At 44.5% G+C, this 18,775-nt stretch overlaps 1 protein-coding gene across 7 annotated transcripts in view; it reads right to left on the reverse strand.

The window, feature by feature from the left end:
* The window catches only part of LOC140464628 (neuronal-specific septin-3-like), a 408,811-nt gene that overhangs the window by 63,166 nt on the left and 326,870 nt on the right, over nt 1–18,775 (reverse strand). For all 7 annotated transcript variants that reach the window (XM_072559949.1, XM_072559956.1, XM_072559954.1 and 4 more), the window contains one exon: nt 17,769–17,897. In XM_072559949.1, the coding sequence (XP_072416050.1) occupies nt 17,769–17,897 (129 nt within the window). The remainder of the gene's footprint in view (nt 1–17,768; nt 17,898–18,775) is intronic.

The raw sequence follows: 18,775 nt of genomic DNA on the forward strand, positions 1-18,775 counted from the left end.
CTCATTAAAAAGAATTCAGCTTCCAGGACTGACCACTTCCCTTTCATTATACAGGTCACTTCTAAAACATGAGGCCTGAAGCCTCATTTGTTTACGGATGAACAAAAGGCCTGTCAGTAAACCCTTCCATCTCTATACCAAACCAGCCGATTCGGATCCTGGGTGGTTTTATGACCCCTCTGGAAAAAACCCAGGACACAGTATCCTTGGGAAGAAGGAACAGCTTTTAGAAAAAGAACTAACTTTGAGACAATTGCAAAACAAACAACAGTTCTTCACACATACTGGAAAACTCCCGGAGGCAACACAGTTTGGCAACTCTGGAAAATTTGCACAGGGAAATAATTATACGATTAATACAATCACCATGGGCAACAAGGGTGGAGAGGCTCACAGTCTAATGATATGGGGTAGGCCATTTAGGACAGGGATGAGAGACATTTCTGCACCCAGAGAGTGGGGAGCTTGTGGAATCCTCTGCCACAGAAGCCAAGTCATTGATTGTTTCCCAAGAAGGAGATGGTTCTTAGGACTCAAAAGGGATCAAAGAGAGAAAGTGGGAACAAGACACTGAGCTGGATGGTCAGCTATCGTCATATTTAAAGACACAGCGGGCTTGAAGGGGTGTATGGTCTACTCCTGTTCCTATTATCTGCTTCTATGAACAGGGGCCACTGAGACTCACATCAAAAATCACTGAGATTTATAACAGGAAGGACTGAGATCCAGCTCAGGAAAGGGGCTCACTTTTTGCTTCTGAAGTTGATCCTTGATGCCAATGGTGTACAACTGCCAATAGCAGCACTGGGTTAAGGCTTATTATTTTATACTGATCACGTACAAGCCAAGGCTTCTATCGAGACTCCTCTTGGAGCATAAAAGATTTCAAGTCAGCATGACCTGCTTCAGAAACTACACCAAAGCACCCGAGACATTTCTGCACAAGCAGACCTTTCAAGTGTTTTCTGGTCTTCTGGTGTTGCTGAATGTGCCTCATGACACAAAATGGGACATTATCACATCTGTGGGAGCTTACTGTGGACAAATTGGTTCTTTCCTACATTTACAACAGCTGCTAGATTTCAAACTTGTTGACTGGTAGGCATTTTGTAATGTCTTGAGGCCATGGAAGGTATTTTAGAAATGTTAAGCCTTTCGCTTGACAAAAACGGCACAATGAGAATCGTGGAATCTCTCCAGGGCAGAATGAGACCATTTGACCCATTGAGTCTGCATCCACCCTCCGAACAGCATCTCACCCCTATCCCTGTAGTTTGGCCAATCCACCTAACCTGCACATCTTTGGATTGTGGGAGGAAACTGGAGCACCCAGAGGAAACCCACACTGACACGGACAGAATGCACAAACTCCACACAGACAGTTGCCCGAGGCTTGAATCGAACCTGGTTCTCTGGCGCTGAGAGGCAGCAGTTTAAGCAAATTTGGATTAAAATGTAAACATTAATAGCATATTTGCTGGAGGACAGAAACACTACTCTTAAGGCAGCATGGGCACACAGGGTCTTATTCTGGATTAGTGGTGCTGGAAGAGCACAGCAGTTCAGGCAGCATCCACGGAGCTTTGAAATCGATGTTTCGGGCAAAAGCCCACACAAGGTCTTATCACATGGTCCTGATAATTTCAGAAGTGTAGCTTCCCCTTTAAAAATGCAACCATTCCCCCTCCCTCTCTCTCCTTCAGGCCATGTGGCCCATCAGGACACAGCATGCTATGGGTTTGTCGAGAGTGTTGGCTGAGGCTTGTATTGACAAATTTGAGCTAACCACGGCTGACTACCTGGGAGGACTCAACCCCAGAAGGCCTGCTGACACTTCCCCCAGCTTGAAGTGCGCCAGGAAGATAAGGCCAGAGTGTAGTGGGGGGCAAGGACTGAAAGAATCCAGACCTCCCCTCACTCTGCCAACATACTCGACTGTTGCTGGAGGGGAGTGGTGAGAAACAGGCCTGGCTTTCTCCAGTTGCCAACCTTAGGAGCTGGTGGATTCCAATTCCTGTCCTCGCTGCGTGTAGGCCCCACTCCCACCACGGCCGACACAGACACATGACCACCTGAGGGGGACTCTGAAACTCCAGGTCATACATATAAGGTAGGCACCAATAAATAAGGGGACTCAAGAAAGAAACCTCTTCATGCAGACGCTGGAGCTCGATGCTCTGAATAAATTCCAACAGTAACTTATATCACGCTGCATCTAAGGACAATGCTACTTTCATGGTGACCTTTCGTTGTTTTTTCATTCATTCATGGGATGAAGGTGTCACTGGCTGGGCCAGCGTTTATTGCCCATCCCTAATTGCCCAGAGGGTGGTTAAGAGTCAACCACACTGCTGTGGGTCTGAAGTCACACAGAGGCCAGACAGGGTAAGATTCCTTCCCCGAAGGACATCAGCGATACAGATGTGTTTTTTCCAACAATCAACAACAGACTGATGATCATCATGAGATTCATGATTCCAGATTTTTATTGAAATTTTACAACCTGCCATGGGTGGGATTCAAATACAGATCCCCAGAACATTACCTGGGTCTCTGGGTTAGCAGACCAGCGATAATACCACTAGGCAATTGCCTCCCTGTATGGATCCTATCCCCTTGTGTATCCCATCAGGGATCCTGTCTATCAAGGGTCCTCTGGACACTGAGTGCCCATACTCTACCTAGCTGGACCACTCCTATTCTCAGAGAGTTGCATCTCTATCTTTACCTCATCTAAAGGTAACTGTCTCTCAGTTGTGGGAGCTCTGTATTTAGATTCTTTAGAATTAGAACTAGAAACCCTACAGTGTGGAAGCAGGCCCTTTGGCTCAATAAGTCCACACTGACCCCTCCAGAGAGTATCCACCTAAACCCATTCCTCATTACTCTACATTTACTCCTGACTAATGCACCTGACCTACCTATCCCTGAACACTATGGACAATTTAGCATGGCCATTTCGCCCTAACCTGCACATCTTTGGATTGTGGGAGGAAACCAGAGCACAGGGAGGAAACCCACGCAGACACGGGGAGAATGTGCAAACTCCACACAGACAGTCACCCGAGGTTGGAATCGAACCTGGGTCCCTGGTGCTGTGAGGCAGCAGTGCTAACCACTGAGCCATCGTGCCGTTGAACTGTATGTAAATGTATAACATCTGGAACAGTGCTTCCAACCTCTCCACAAATCTTGGTAGCATGCATCGGTTGAGGTCATCAATATTCAGTTTGAATGATCTCACACTGGCTTTGGCTCACTGAGTGGTTACCGGGTGCACAGGAAACGTTTCATGGGCATTTGCAGGGTCTCCCTGACAAAAATGTAAATAGGCCACCCACCCCCTCCAACCCATGGGAACATCCAGCCCTAACTGGAGAAGAAGTATCCATGAAGGAGCGTGCAAAAGCCCAAGAATCCCACCTCCCCATTATCCTCTCTTCCCCTCGCTCTCTCCCAACTCAGTGGCATGTGCAGGTGAAGAGGGCCCCACACTGAGCCTGAACACAGTTCTCCCATTGGACAATCTAATCTCCTCAGGAATCACAGCACCAGAGCTGGGGGGAGGGGTGAGTCAACCTTGATCTGAAAGGCCCGCCCAAGAAGAAGAAGAAGACACTTGCTATTACGTGGAGTGGTTGTAGTGAATAAGATGGATACTTTCGAAACAAAACTAAATATGGACATGAGGTGAGGAAGAATGAGAAGGTGATAATGATGGGGGAGGTGATGTAGGATGGAGGGGGCAAGCTGGAGGTTTTGTGGCTGCCAGACCCACTGAATTTCTTCAGCCTTCTAGGCTTCTTTCTCACTGTATGTTTGGGAGAACTGTGTTCAGGCTCAGTGTGGGGCCCTCTTCAGCAGCTGGATGTACCTCGTCAACCTCATGTAGTGCACAGACAATAAAGAATGTGCACTTGGAAACCGCGTGCTTAAAGGGAATCCACAAGTCACCATAGTCTTACCAGACAATAAGGGCTGCTCTCCTGTTAGAGGGAAGCAACTGGTGCTGATTTAACCTAGGGGCCACCAAACCTCAGGCAAGGGAGAAGATTGAGAAGGAAAGCCCTTCATGGCTACCTCAAGCCAGTGATGGGAATTGAACCCATGCTGTTGGCATCACACTGCTCAGCAAACCATTGATCCAGCCAACTGAGCTAAACCAATTCCCGATAACTGATTCCCGATTCTCAATCCCCAAGTAGCTGTTGAGGGGTGATCTCGATTCAGTCATGCTATCTTTTAGTGTTTACACTTGTTGCTTACTCAATGCACCAACACTGAAATGAAGGAGTAACCTCCTTTGGCAACACAAAATTCAACTGCATTGTCTTTGCAACATTGCTTACTCAAATTGCGACAGTGAGGTTTTTAACTGGTGACAGGATACCTTTGGCTTCGGTGTGTTTCCTGGCTGTTGCTGATGGTACAAGACCCTATGGTATTCCTAACCATTGGGTCCACTTCCCACTCGTCCTGGTGGGAATGATGGCTACCAGCCTCCGGAAAACTCAACAGCCCTTCAGTTTCCAGATAGCACTCATGTGAACGTGGGGAGGTGGCTTTTGGGTTGCTGGGGGTTGGGGGTGGGGCTGGTGTCTCTCAATAGGGAAGGGCTGAAGTAGGTTTAATCCCCCTCAGGTCCGACTCAATGAGCTACATGAGGAGCAACGTGTAAGAAAAAATACTTATACTACTCAGCAGAGAGCAAAGGGCAAACCAAACAGCTGGGAAGACAGGCCCTGCGGCCACTGAAGGATAAATGGCTCTCGTGAGATCTTTACATGTACCTTGCCAAATCCCAACCACGCTGAGAAATGTTCATGCTCCAAAACATTGCCGCAGCAAGTTATGCATTTCACTAGCTAGCTAGGGGTATTTAATGATTCAAACAAAAACCTAATTAAGCCACATTTATTTCCCAAATCAATGAGATGGGGAAATTGAATACTCCATCTTTCCTGTAATGATAATTCAAGCCCTCACAGATGTGATGGAGCATTAGGTAGGAAAGTGCAAGATCTATTCTGCATCAATTTCAGAGGAAAGCTGCAGTCTAGTTTGCTTAGTAGATGTGCACTTTTATTGACAGGATAGTGGAGTACTACCCTCAGTGTTCACAACTAATTATCTTTCATCTTGAGTTTATCCTGGAATCCCTACCCACCCAGAATGGAGCGGACCCTACCGTTGGCCCTTATGCTGACAGCGTAGGTATTTTCTAATCAACCCCGACAGTGAGTTATTATGACACTCTCTGGGTGCAGATGGGATTTAATCCTGGCCTTCTAGACCCAAGGTAGGGACACTAAGGCCATACCAGAATACCATATGCTGAGTGTGTAAACTTTCACCTCATTGGTGTGGCCAGGCATGAAGCTGGGTCCCAGAATAAAATGACAATGTCCTGTCTGCTCAACGACTTTGCAATACTCACGAAGTCCTACTGCACAGCAGGCAGCCATTTACTCCCTGACAACCATATCAGCCTCTTCAAAGAGAGTGGGACAATGATACAATTTACTCAAGGGACGTGGGTGTTGCTGGCTAGGTCAGCATTTATTGCTTATCTTTGGTTCCCCTTGAGAAGGTGGTGGTGAGCTGCCTTCTTGACCTACCATTTGGTGTAAATCTAGAATTTCATTAGGGAGGGAATTCCAGGATTGTGATAGTGAAGGAATGGAGAGATATTTCCAAGTCAGCATGGTCAGTTGTTTAGAGGAGAAGGTGGTGTTCCCACGTATCTGCTGTCTTTATCCTTCCAGATGGAAGTAGTCATGGGTTTATACAGTGCTGTCTAAGGATCTTTGTAGACATCTTGCAGATAGTACACATGACTGCTGCTGAGCATTTGTGGTGGAGGGAGTGGATGTTTGCAGATGTGGCTCCAATCAAACAGGCTGCTTTGGCCTGGATGGAGTCAAGCTACATGAGTGTTGTTGGAGCTGCACCCATCAGACACTCTGCTCCTGGGTTCTGTTTTTTTTACACTAACATAACAATACAGCTTCCCTCTGTACAGGATAGAACATTACAGCACAGTACAGGCCCTTTAGCCCTCGATGTTGCGCCGACCTGTGGAACCAACCTGAAGCCCATCTACCCTACACTATTCCATTGTCATCCATATGGTTATCCAATGACCATTTAAATGTCCCTAAAGTTGGCAAGTCTACTACTGTTGCAGGCAGTGCATTCCACACGCCTACTACTCTCTGAGTAAAGAATCTACTCTGACAGCTGTCCTATATCTATCACCCCTCAATTTAAAGCTATGTTCCCTCGTGCTAGCCATCAGCATCTAAGGAAAAAGGCTCTCACAGTCCACCTTATCTAATCCTTTGATTACCTTGTCTGTCTCAATTAAGTCACCTCTCAACCGTCTTCTCTCTTAACGAAAACAGCCTCAAATCCCTCAACCTTTCCTCATAAACCTTCTCTCCATATCAGGCAACATTCTAGTAAATCTTCTCTGAACACTTTCCAAAGCTTCCACATCCTTCCTGTAATGCGGTGACCAGAACTGTACACAATACTCCAGTTGCAGCCGCACCAGAGTTTTGTAAAGTTGCAGCAATGATCTCGTGGCTCCGAAACGCAATCCTGCTACCAATAAAAGCAAACACACCCTATGCCTTCTTAACAACCTTATCAACCTGGGTGGCAACTTTCAGGGATCTATGTATATGGATGCCAATATCTCTCTGCTCTTCTACACTACCAAGAATCTTACCATTAGCCCTGTTGGTCTTTATTCCTGTTGGTCCTTCCAAAGTGAATCACCTCACACTTTTCCGCATTAAACTCCATTTACCACCTAGCTCAGCCCAACTCTGTAGCTAATCCACGTCCCTCTGTAACCTGTAACATCCTTCATCACTGTCCACAACTCTACCGGCCTTAGAGTCATCCGCAAATTTACTAACTCATCCTTTTACTCCGTCATCCAGGTCATTTACAAAAATGACATCAGCAGTGGCCCAAAACAGCTCCTTATGGTATACCACTAGTAACTGAACTCCAGGGTGCACATTTCCCATCAAACACCACCCTCTGTCTTCTTTCAGCTACCATTGTCTGATCCAAACCATTAAATCACCCACAATCCCATGCCTCTGTATTTTGTGCAATAGCCTACAGTAGGGAACCTTATCGAACACCTTCCTGAAATCCATATACACCCCATCAACCGCTTTACCGTCATCCACCTGTTTAGCCACCTTCTAAAGAACGCAATAAGGTTTGTGAGGCATGAACTACCCTTCAAAAAACGGTGTTGACTAACCCTAATCAACTTATTCCTTTCTAGATGACTATAAATCCTCTCTCTTATAACCTTTTCCAACACTTTACCGTCAACCAAAATAATGCTAACTGGTCTATAATCACCAGGGTTGTCTCTACTCCCCCTTTTGAACAAGGGGACAACATTTGTTATCCTCCAGTCTTCAGGCACTGTTCATGTAAACAATGATGACATAAGGTCAAAGCCAAAAGCTCTGCAATCTCCTCCCTGGCTTCCAAGAGAATTCTAGAATAAATCCCATCTGGCTCAAGGGTCTTCTCTATGTTCACACTTGCCAGAATTATGCATGTTATGGTTTTCTGTGATTAACTAAGGATCAATAGATTTGAAAATTATGAACAAGCCCGTTTATGGTAACTTATATTGTTAACTCTCTTTGACGTATGGGGGTTATTTTCTTGCCATGTTATGTAGCTACAAGTCATAGAATCATAGAATCCCTACAATGTGGAAGCATGCCTTTTAGTCCATTAAGTCCACACCGACCCTTCGAAGAACATCCCACCCAGACCCCGACGCTATCCCTGCATATCCCATGGTACATCCCTGGATGCTCTGGGCAATTTAGCATGGCCAAGCCATCTAACCTGCACATCTTTGTGACTGTGGGAGGAAACCAGCGCACCTGGAAGAAACCCATGCAAACCACATTGATAGTCACCCTGAGCTAGAATCGAACCTGAGTCTCTAGTGCTGTGAGGCAGCAGTGTTAACCACTGAGCCACCCACAGACTAAAGCGTGTTGCACAGAGCAGATTTTAGAGATAATTTACAATCAGCTATCTAGTGATTACTGGAGGAGAGATTCTCATTTCTAGAAGTTGTTAAATCCAGAGTGCAATGCGACAATGTGTTACCTACAACAGTGTGAAGGCATGTCTGTATAGTAACCCAGAGATTCCATGCACTGTTAATACTGACCAAATGAATGAAAATAATTGAAAAGGTTGCCTCATCTCAAGTCAGTTTTAGTTTCACTGTTTTCCGTTACATGCAGAGCGAGCATAAGATCAGTTACATTTCAGTTAGCAGTTTGGAAACCCTCCTGTGCCAGAGAGAGGCACTTGTTTCATTGGATGCTGGTACTCTGTCACTCAGCTGTCCTGCTGGTCTTCAGATGGATACTCAGTGAACATCCCACAGCTCCCTGCACCAACATGAAAGGCTGTCAAATTCCTTTCAGCAATGTCTGTGAACAGATTTGGAATCTAGAAGTGCACTCTGTCACAAAGGTTGTTGGGGCAGCAGATAGAATTAGGAAAAAGTCAGACTGGACTCAAAACGTTAACTCTGTTTCTCTCTCCACAGATGCTGCCAGAATCATAAAAGTCATAGAGTCACACAGCACAGAAACAGACTCTTCGGTCCGAACAGTCCATGCCGACCATAATCTCAAACTAAACTAGTCCCGCTTGTCTGCGCTTTGCCTATTTCTCTCTGAACATTTCCTATTCATGTACTTATTCAAATATCGTTTAAATGTTGTAACTGTAACCATATCCACTACTTCCTGTGAAAGTTCATTCCACACAAGAACCGCGCTCTGTGTAAAATCGTTGCCCCGCATGTCTTTTTTAAATCTTTCTCCTCTCACCTTAAAAATGTCCCTTATTCTTGAAATCCCTCATCCTAGGGAAAAGACACCTTATCTATAGCCCTTATGATTTTATATTATTTTATTTTATCTTGAGTTTCTCTAGCATTTTCTGTTTTTATTTCAGAAATTCCAAAATTGAGAGAGTTAGTTTTTTTTTTAAGGTGACAGTATCAGAGATTTTGGAACCAAGGCTAACAGAGAGATTTGAGACAACTCTCAGCTCTGCTGTCAAACAGGTTTGAGGGGCTGAATGGCCTAAATTTTTGTTAAAAATATTCTTTTAGGGTTTAGAGAGGGCCAGTTCTGTTTGTCCAACCCTTGAACTGAGCAATTGCTCAGTTAGTTGAGGAGGCAGTTCAGAGTCAACTATGTTGTTGTGCATCCAGAGACACAAGGAACCAGTGTAGGTAAGGACAGCAGATTCATAAGAACAGAACGAGTAGGCCATCTGGCCCTTCAAGCAGTGCCATTCAATACAATCATGGCTGACCTTTTTTGGGGCCTCAGCTCCACTTACCCGCCCTCCCACCATAACCCTTAATTCCTTTACTGTTCAAAAAACTATCTATCCTTGCTTTAAAAACATTTAATGAGGAAGCCTCAACCATTTCACTGGGCAGGGAATTCCATAGATTCACAACCGTCTGGGTGAAGAGGGTCCTCCTCAATTCAGTCCTAAATCTGCTCCCCCTAATTTTGAGGCTGTACCCTCTTGTCCTGGTTTCATCCGCCAGTGGAAACATCCTCTCTACTTCTATCTTATCTATTCCCTTCATAATTTTATATGTTTCTATCAGATTCCCCCCTCATTTTTCTAAATTCCATTGAACAACTTAAATATCTACATATGTTTAAATCTTTCACGTATTCCAGATCATTGATGTCTCATTGCAGTTAAGAACAGGCTTCAGAAGATGCTAAGATGATGGAGCAGAAGAAGGCCATTCAGCCCATCGGGTCCATCCACTGTTCAATGAGATCATGGTTGAACTGATAAACCTCAACTCCAGTTTCCTGCCTTTTCCTTATGACTCTTGGTTCCTTACTAATTAACAATTTGTCTGTCTCAGCCTTCAACAACCCAGGCTCAACAGCCTTCAGCAGTTAAGAATTCCACAGAGATGTTACTCTCGGGGAGAAGATCCCTTCCCACCTCAATCTTAAATGGGTGGCTTCTTATTTTGAGATTATGCCGTCTGGTCCTTTAAGGGGAAACAATCTCTTCACACCTACCCTGTCAAGACCCCCTAGGAAACCTTGTGCATTTAAATAAGGTCTGCTCTCAATACCCTAAACTCCAATAAGCACACGTCCAGTCTACTCAACCTCTCCTCACAAGGAACCCGAGGGATCAGCCAAGTGAGCCTTCTCTGGATGACCTCAAATGGCAGCATATATTTCCTTAGGTAAGGGACTAAAAACGTGGAGAAAGTGGGGACTGCAGCTGCTGAGATCAGAGTCGAAAATGTGGTGCTGGAAAAGCACAGCAGGTCAGGCGGCACCCCAGGAGCAAGAGAATCGACGTTTCGGGCATAAGCCCGAGAACTGTTCACAGAATTTCAGCTGTGGTCTGACCAGTGCCTTTTACAAAGAGTTGGACTTTTATCTTTATTGACGCTGTACAATCTCATTTGAAATACCATTACATTTCATTGGAAGATCACCAGAGAGCTTATTGGTTATTTTGTGATTTGTACGTTACAGTTTATTTCGCTACCTGTCATTTTATCTCTAGAACGCTGCTGTCTGCCACAGATCTTTGCTTACTGAACATGGACCAAGTACTTGTTTCAGTATTAACAGGGATGTAGCCAGGGTTGGAGGGCTTGAGCTGCAGGGTGAGGCTGAATAGGCTGGGGCTGGTCTCCCTGGAGCATTTGAGGCTGAGGGGTGACCTTATAGAGGTTTATAAAATCATGCGATGCATGGATAAGGTCAATAGACAAGGTCTTTCTATTAGGGTAGGGAGTCTAAAATAAGAGGGCTTTGGTTAAATGTGAGAAGGGAAAGATTTAAAGGGGATCTAACGGGCATCTTTTCTTTTCACGCAGAGGGTGGTGCATGTATGGAATGAGCTGCCAGAGGAAGTGGTGGAGGTTGGTACAATTAAAACATTTAAAAGGCATCTGGATGGATATATGAATAGGAAGGGTTTAGAGAGATATGGGCCGGGTGCTGGCAAATGGGACTAGATTAGTTTAGTATATCTGATCGGGATGGTTAAATTGGACCATAGGGTCTGTTTCCATGCTGTACAACTTTATGATTCTATGACTATGACTCCAATACTTCGAATGACTGCTGACCACCTCTCCCCAATCCCTCCAGATATTCCACCTCCCCCCCCGCCCCACCAAGGTGCACCATTCCAGATAGAGTGATGCAACCAAAGTCTCAGCTAAACTGAACACTTGGCTGAGATTCAACCAACTGGGGTGATCTAGCTGTGAGCATTCTGGTGTTTGGTTGTAGGCTGTTTGATAATGCAGGGTCACCACACAGAGTGACCCATCTGCGGTGTACCCCCTTCATCACTTGGAAGGAAATGCCACATTCCCAGTCAGAACAATCCCAGCTGCAAAACCAATGGCCAATACAAGGTTGCCAAACCCTATTTTCTCTTCCCCACAACCAAATTCATAGTTCTGAAAAAGCAGGCAGGAGGTATTTCAACTAGTTTGAGGCTAGAGTCTCCATTTATGAAGAGGGAATGCTAATGGAGTTTCACTAAACAGATTAACATTAAAGGAATTGGAGCTGGTGTCATTCAGATATGGAAAAAGTGATTTTCTGCTTGTACTTTCAATTGCAATTTCATTGATGAGCATTATTTCAAGAAATGCTGCATTGCAGAATACAGTTCGTTATCTAGTACAGTGACTCCTAACCTGCAGTGATGTACTTAAGGTAGTGTCCTGTACAGAGTTTTGATTTGATTTTTGGCGAGACAATGATGGTTGACAAGAAACTGGTGCATCAAGAACAGGGGGTATGGTAACTGTTGCCACCAAGAAATTTTGAGGGGCTTGGCTGGGTAAATAGGTGAAGTCCTTTCCCTGGAGTTGGGGAGTCCAGAACTAGAGGGCATAGGTTTAGGGTGAGAGGGGAAAGATATAAAAGAGACCTAAGGGGCAACTTTTTCACACAGAGGTTGGTACATGTCTGGAATGAGCTGCCAGAGGATATGGTGGAGGCTGGTACAATTGCAACAGTTAAGAGGCATTTGGATGGGTATATGAATAGGAAGGGTTTGGAGGGATATGGGCCAGGTGATGTCAGATGGGACTAGATTAGGTTGGGATATCTGGTCGTCGTGGACAGGTTGGACCGAAGGGGTCTGTTTCCATGCTGTACATCTCTATAACTCTAACAGAGTTTGAACACAAAAGACTCAGTTCGCCATAAAATTATACAGCATGGAGGGGTTTCAGACTGATTAGTAACCATCGCAAGAACCTCTTGCATTTCACTCTGAGCAAATTTGAACATCTCGGCTGTATGACTGATTTTAAACAATCCCTTCGCTGCTATGGAGCATTCGCATGGCGAGAGTTAGTGCCAGTACTACGGCCCACTATGTTACACTGGGAAACACTGCATCTGAGAGTCTTCAGATCGCATCACAGAATGAAGGGAGGCCATTTGGCCCATTGACCCTGTGCCAGCTTTTCAGTAAAACTATCCTTTTTTTTAAGAAATGTTATTTCCACTTATTTTTCTCCGAATGCTCTGAAACGTTTTCCCACTTCCAAGTACTTATCCCCTTTTACTTTTGAACATTAAAGCTGAATGCACTTTCAGGCATTGTATTCCAGATTGCTGTTTCTTCGGGTCACCGCTGATTCTTCCGGCCATTATCTGAAATGCGTGCCCTCCAGTTATCAGGGAAAGCAGTTCCTCTTCATTTACTCGGTCAGAGTCATTCATGACTTTTGAGCATCTCCAGAACTCGACTGTTCCTCACTCCTGTCAGAGGGTAGTGTATGCAGGTAAGTCTGCACAACAGCAGAAGCTGTCAAACAGGGCAGCATAAACACTCAGATAACACTGTTTACAACTGGCACCAGTACCGAGTGATGAGTGACATGGACCCTGGAGCAGTATTACAGCTCCTGGCTGTGTCTCATCAGCTCACAGGCTCCCACATGTCAGTGCTAGTAATCACAAAGTCAGGCAGAATGCAGGCCATCATGTGTGAAGCTCATCTCAGTATCACATCCCCTTTGATTTCAATGATTCAGGAGAGTTTGAACAGAAAGCACTGAAACTATGCGTAGCACTGTTCAACTGGGACACAAAGGCCTGAAGTTCTGTGGGAATTATCTGGGATTTTACGCTGTTTCTGGGAATTGCTGCTGGAATTTGATTAGAGTTGAGGCAGAAACCATGAAGAGACCTGCAGAAACACTGGGCCGTACTAAGATCAAGAGTGGGAGATTTGAGCATGGAATGACCGAAATGGCGGCCTGTACCAAAGGAGTGTTGGAATTGTACAGCTGGTCATCCACATTCAGGGTCAATGGTGGCTCAGTTAGTCAGCCACGCCCCTGATCCCGAGCCCTGCATTACTTTCCTGGCTATTTAATGAGGATATTTTGGACAAGTAAAGGTTAGCCTAACTCCTGGGTAACTGCATAACTAACTCCCAATCACTCATACTGAACCTTAGAAGATAGAACATAGAACATAACAGCACAGAACAGGCCCTTCGGCCCTCTATGTTGTGTCGACCTGTGAAACTAATTCGAAGCCCATTTAACCTACTCTATTCCATTCTCATCCATATGCCAATCCAATGTCCACTTAAATGTCCCTAAAGTTGGTGAGTCTACTTCTGTTGCAGGCAGTGCATTCCATGCCCCTACTACTCTCTGAGTAAAGAAACTACCTCTGACATGTGCCCTATATCTATCACCCCTCAATTTAAAGTTATGACCCCTCGTGCTAGCCATCGCCATCTGAGGAAAAAGGCTCTCACTGTCCAATCTATATGTCTCTATTAAGTCACCTCTCAACCTTCTTCTTTCACAGTCCTAGGTCCCTCAGCCTTTCCTCATAAGACCTTCCCTCCATACCAGACAACATTCTAGTAAATCTTCTCTGATTCCCTTCCAAAGCTTCCACATCCTTCCTATAATGCGGTGACCAGAATTGTACGCAATACTCCAAGTGCAGCCGCACCAGAGTTTTGTACAGCTGCAGCATGACCTCGTGGCTTCAAAGCTCAAACCCTCTACGTAACACACTGTGTACCTTCTTAACAACCCTATCAACCTGGGTGGCAACTTTCAGGGATCTACGTAGCTGGACACGGAGTTCTCTCTGGTCAGCCACACTACCAAGAATCTTACCATTAGCCCAGTACTCTGCATTCCTGCAACTCCTTCCAAAGTGAATCACCTCACACTTTTCCACATTAAACTCTATTTGCCACCTCTCAGCCCAGCTCTGCCTTAACTGTGTCCCTGTGTAACCTACAACATCCTTCATCACTATCCACTACTCTACCAACCTTAGTGTCATCCGCAAATTTACTAACCCATCATTCTGCACCCTCATCCAGGTCATTTATAAAAATGACAAACAATATTGGACCCAAAACAGATCCTTGCGGTTCACCACTAGTAACTGAACTCCAGGATGAATATTTCCCATCAACTACTACACTCTATCTTCTTTCAGCTAGCCAATTTCTGATCCAAACTGCTAAATCAACCTCAATCCAATGCCTCTGTATTTTGTGCAATAGCCTACCATGGAGAATCTTATCAAATGCCTGAAATCCATATACACCACATCAACCGCTTTACCCTGATCTATCTGCTTAGTCACTTTCTCAAATAACTCAATAAGGTTTGTGAGGCACGACCTACCCTTCACAAAACCATGTTCTCTATCCCTAATCAACTTATTCCTTTCTAGATGATTATAAATCGTATCTCTTATAACCTTTCCCAACATATTATTGACAACTGAAGTAAGGTGCACTGGTCTATAATTACCAGGGTTGTCTCTACTCCCCTTCTTGAACAAGGGGGCATTTGCTATCCTACAGTCTTCTGGCACTATTCCTGTAGACAATGACGACATAAAGATCAAAGCCAAAGGCTCTGCAATCTCCTCTCTGGCTTCCCAGAGAATCCTTGGATACATTTTTACACTTTCCAGAATTGCTAACAGCTCCTCCTTGTGAACCTCAATCCCATCTAGTCTCATTGCCTGTATCTCAGTATTCTCCTTGACCACATTGTCTTTTTCTCATGTGAATCCTGACAGAAAGTATTCATATAGTGCTTCCCCTATCTCCTCTGAGTTCACACACAACTTCCCAGTACTCTCATTGATTGGCCCTAATCTTACTCTGGTCATTCTTTTATTCCTGATATACGTATAGAAAGCCTTTGGGTTTTCCTTGATCCTATTTGCCTACAAGTTCTTATGATCCTCTTGGCTCTTCTTAACTCTTTCTTCAGCTCCTTCTTGGCTAACCTGTAACTTTCAAGTGCTCTAACTGAGCCTTCACATCTCATCCTAACATAAACCATCTTCTTCCTCTTGACAAGAGATTCAACTTTCTTAGTAAACCAAGGCTCCCTCGCTCGACCACTTCATCCCTGCCTGACAGGTACATACTTATCAAGGACACGCAGTAGCTGTTCCTTGAATAAGCTCCACATTTCAATTGTGCCAAACCCCTGCAGTTTCCTTCCCTGTCCTGTGCATTCCAAACCTTGCCTAATCGCATCGTAATTACATTTTCTCCAGCTATAACTCTTGCCATGTGATATATACCTATCTCTTTCCATCACTAAAGTAAACATAACCGAATTGTGGTCACTATCACAAAGTGCTCACCTACCTCCAAATCTAACACCTGGCCAGGTTCATGTCCCAGTACCAAATCTAATGTGGCCTCGCCCCTTGTTGGACAGTATTACGGTGGCAGAAAGGATGTTTGAGGACTTGTCGACTGAGGTAGTATGGGGTGAGGTTAGAAACAGGAAAGAAGGGGTCACCCTGTTGGGACTTTTCTATAGACCTCCAAATAGTTCCAGAGATGTAGAGGATAGGACAACAAAGTTACGATGTGACTGGAAGCAAAGACCACAATGCATCAGCTCATGTTGCCATTCAATTTGGGGAAGGAACAGGCCTGTACCCAATAATCCCCAATGCAAGGCCAAGGACCCCGCCCAACCGCGTGCCTCATGCCAACACCCTTGACACCACCCCCACCTTGCTAACCTGCCCATGCCGCTGGTCTAAGACCACGCGATGCATTAAACAACGTGATGCCTCAGGCGCAGTCTGGGTGTGCGCGCATTGGTATTAGATTCACTGGCCCCCTGGTTCCAATAAATGGCAATAGGCAATCAAATATCCAACTCAAAATCTCTCTGTCGAATCAATGGCCATAAACCAGTTACTCTACTCTATAACATGACTGAGCTAAACTAGCAGAGGCAAACTAACATTCATTGGGGACTGCCCTAACAATGTAATATTTCCACAATTTTATACAACCCCAGAACGTGAGGAGCCCAAGTAGCTTAAACAACTTCGCTGGCTTGACGGACATTTACTTCAAAAACATTTTAAAGTTCCTGAAGTATAGGACTTGCTTCAAATGTAAAGAGCAAACTCAACAATTTTTTTTTGCAAATGTGAAGTCCTCTGATGGCTCATCCTGCTCACAAAGCAGATGATTGTGCAGGAGGAGGGAACATCCAGGCATCACTGGTGCCTTGCCAGCTGCAGCAAGGCACAAGACAGCACAGGTCAGATGGAGAGTAAAGCTTCCGGCTCTCTGATCCTGCAATCTCTTTGAATCCCAGCCTCGGGGCAATATTTCCGGAACAGTGCGATTTTCTTTCTCTCCGTTTCCCACATCGCACATTAGAAAACCTCTCATTGCAAGATTCGTTATCAACTTGGAACAATTTCAAGCACCAAACTGGTGCCCAAAAGGAATTGGACTGAGATTGGGAGAGCCACATGATCCACTGAAATGTGACAGAGGGGGGTCTGAATAAAATTGTAACCCAGAGTGGGATTACTGTGACTCAGGCATTTTCTGAGAATACTGGAGGCAAACAAGATCATACCAATCCCAATTATCTCCATCACTTCACACTCCCCCGATTCACTCTTTCCCCTTATTCTCACTCCTACATGTTCATCCACTTCTGTCTGCATCATATTCCTTTCTCTGCAAACAAATCTTCATGGCCACCAGCAAAGAAAACACTGAATAGAATTCAGCCAAAACACCTAAGCATCGCAGGCGAGCCGGTCTCTATTCACGGCCCCCTTGATGAGTTTTTATATCAGCTGTTAACATGATTTGTGACAAATAATAATTCGAACCAAGGTGTAAAACTATCTATATGTCACATTATCCTCTTAAAAGTTAAATCTTTCATCACCTTCTATGCAGAAATAACAACCATTAAATAAAATAATTTGCTTCAAATGTAAATGCATCTCTTTCGCCAACAGCCTTGCCAACTAAATATGTTCAGTATTATCATACAGGGCTCCGAAAGATTGTAATTGATAGAATCAGTGCACCTGTATTAAATTCCTCCATTTCGTACTTCAACAGAGGTGTTAACCAGTTTATTTTAAATGGGTCAGCACTTTTGTTAAAATAATGGAAAGAAGAATTTGATCCAAACATGTAGGTTTTTTTTCTTAATGTGATAACATCAATCAAGAGTGATTCCCAGTTTTAGTTCATCTGGGTATAGCTATCTCCCTATTGCCATTATTACATCATGGCAGACAGCTCCGTGGCTACAAAGCAAATTACAGAATGACTCTGCACTCCAGTGACACTGCAATGTGGTTTCAGAGAAATCGTACCGTGACTGATAGTTTGCAGCTCTACAGTCCTGGGAATCTTTTCCGTAAAGTTGGGTGTGCAAGATTTCCGGCTAACTTTCGACTTGAACAAGGTGTTTACTAATGTTGACTTTCCGAGCCCACTTTCACCTGCGTTAGGAGAGAAAGCAATGCTTTAGACAAAAGGCCGTGTTTTTACTTTCTGTACAGTACGCAAGAGTTTTAGCTTTTCAAAACACAAAAGAACCACAAATATCGGTCGTCAATCATAGCTTAGAAATGATTAAACGTTTTCCAAACTATTTAATCAAGTCTGGTCTCACTACAGTAACAGCCCAAAGGGGAGGGATGGTCAGATTTTGCTTAAATTACTTTCCATAATGTCTATGGGACAAAACTTAGATTGTGCAGAAAAATATTTGAAGATATAAAAGAGTTCCTGGAGTCACAACATTTTGGGCCTCATTATATCTAGCCTAAGCCTATTATGAACTATGTGCATATTGAAGAGGTCTTGTCCCTTTTGCTGGGAACGGTGTGGCTGCATATTTAGAAGCTCATGACCCCTCGAGCACACCATTTATCACTGCCATGTGGGCTCACTGCACAGAGCCACAGAACAGGTGCACCCTTCTGCCTGTGGGAGGGGATGCCAAGTGGACTCTGTTTTTCTACTGAAAGGGAAAAGTTACAGAGAGCACCTGCCAGCATTCAATTCAAGGGGGCCATGGGCAAAAGGCTGGAATCAGGTTACTCAATAGTATTGAATAGCCAAGAAAAGCACGCTGACATCTATCAAGTGGAGTCAACAAATTCAAAACATAAAACAGGAGGAACTAAGTGGATTCAGTGTGTTTCTGGGTCAGTTCTTACTTTGCAGTAAATGTGCTGATACAGACAGGAAATAGGAGTAGAATTAGGCCATTCAGCCCATCAAGCCTGGTCTACCATTTAACAAGATCATAGAAGATCTGCCCTGTTTGGCCTCTTGATCCTGGGCTGCCATTCAATAAGATCTTGGCAGAGCC

Source organism: Chiloscyllium punctatum, chromosome 40, assembly GCF_047496795.1.
Source record: "Chiloscyllium punctatum isolate Juve2018m chromosome 40, sChiPun1.3, whole genome shotgun sequence".
NCBI lineage: Eukaryota > Metazoa > Chordata > Chondrichthyes > Orectolobiformes > Hemiscylliidae > Chiloscyllium > Chiloscyllium punctatum.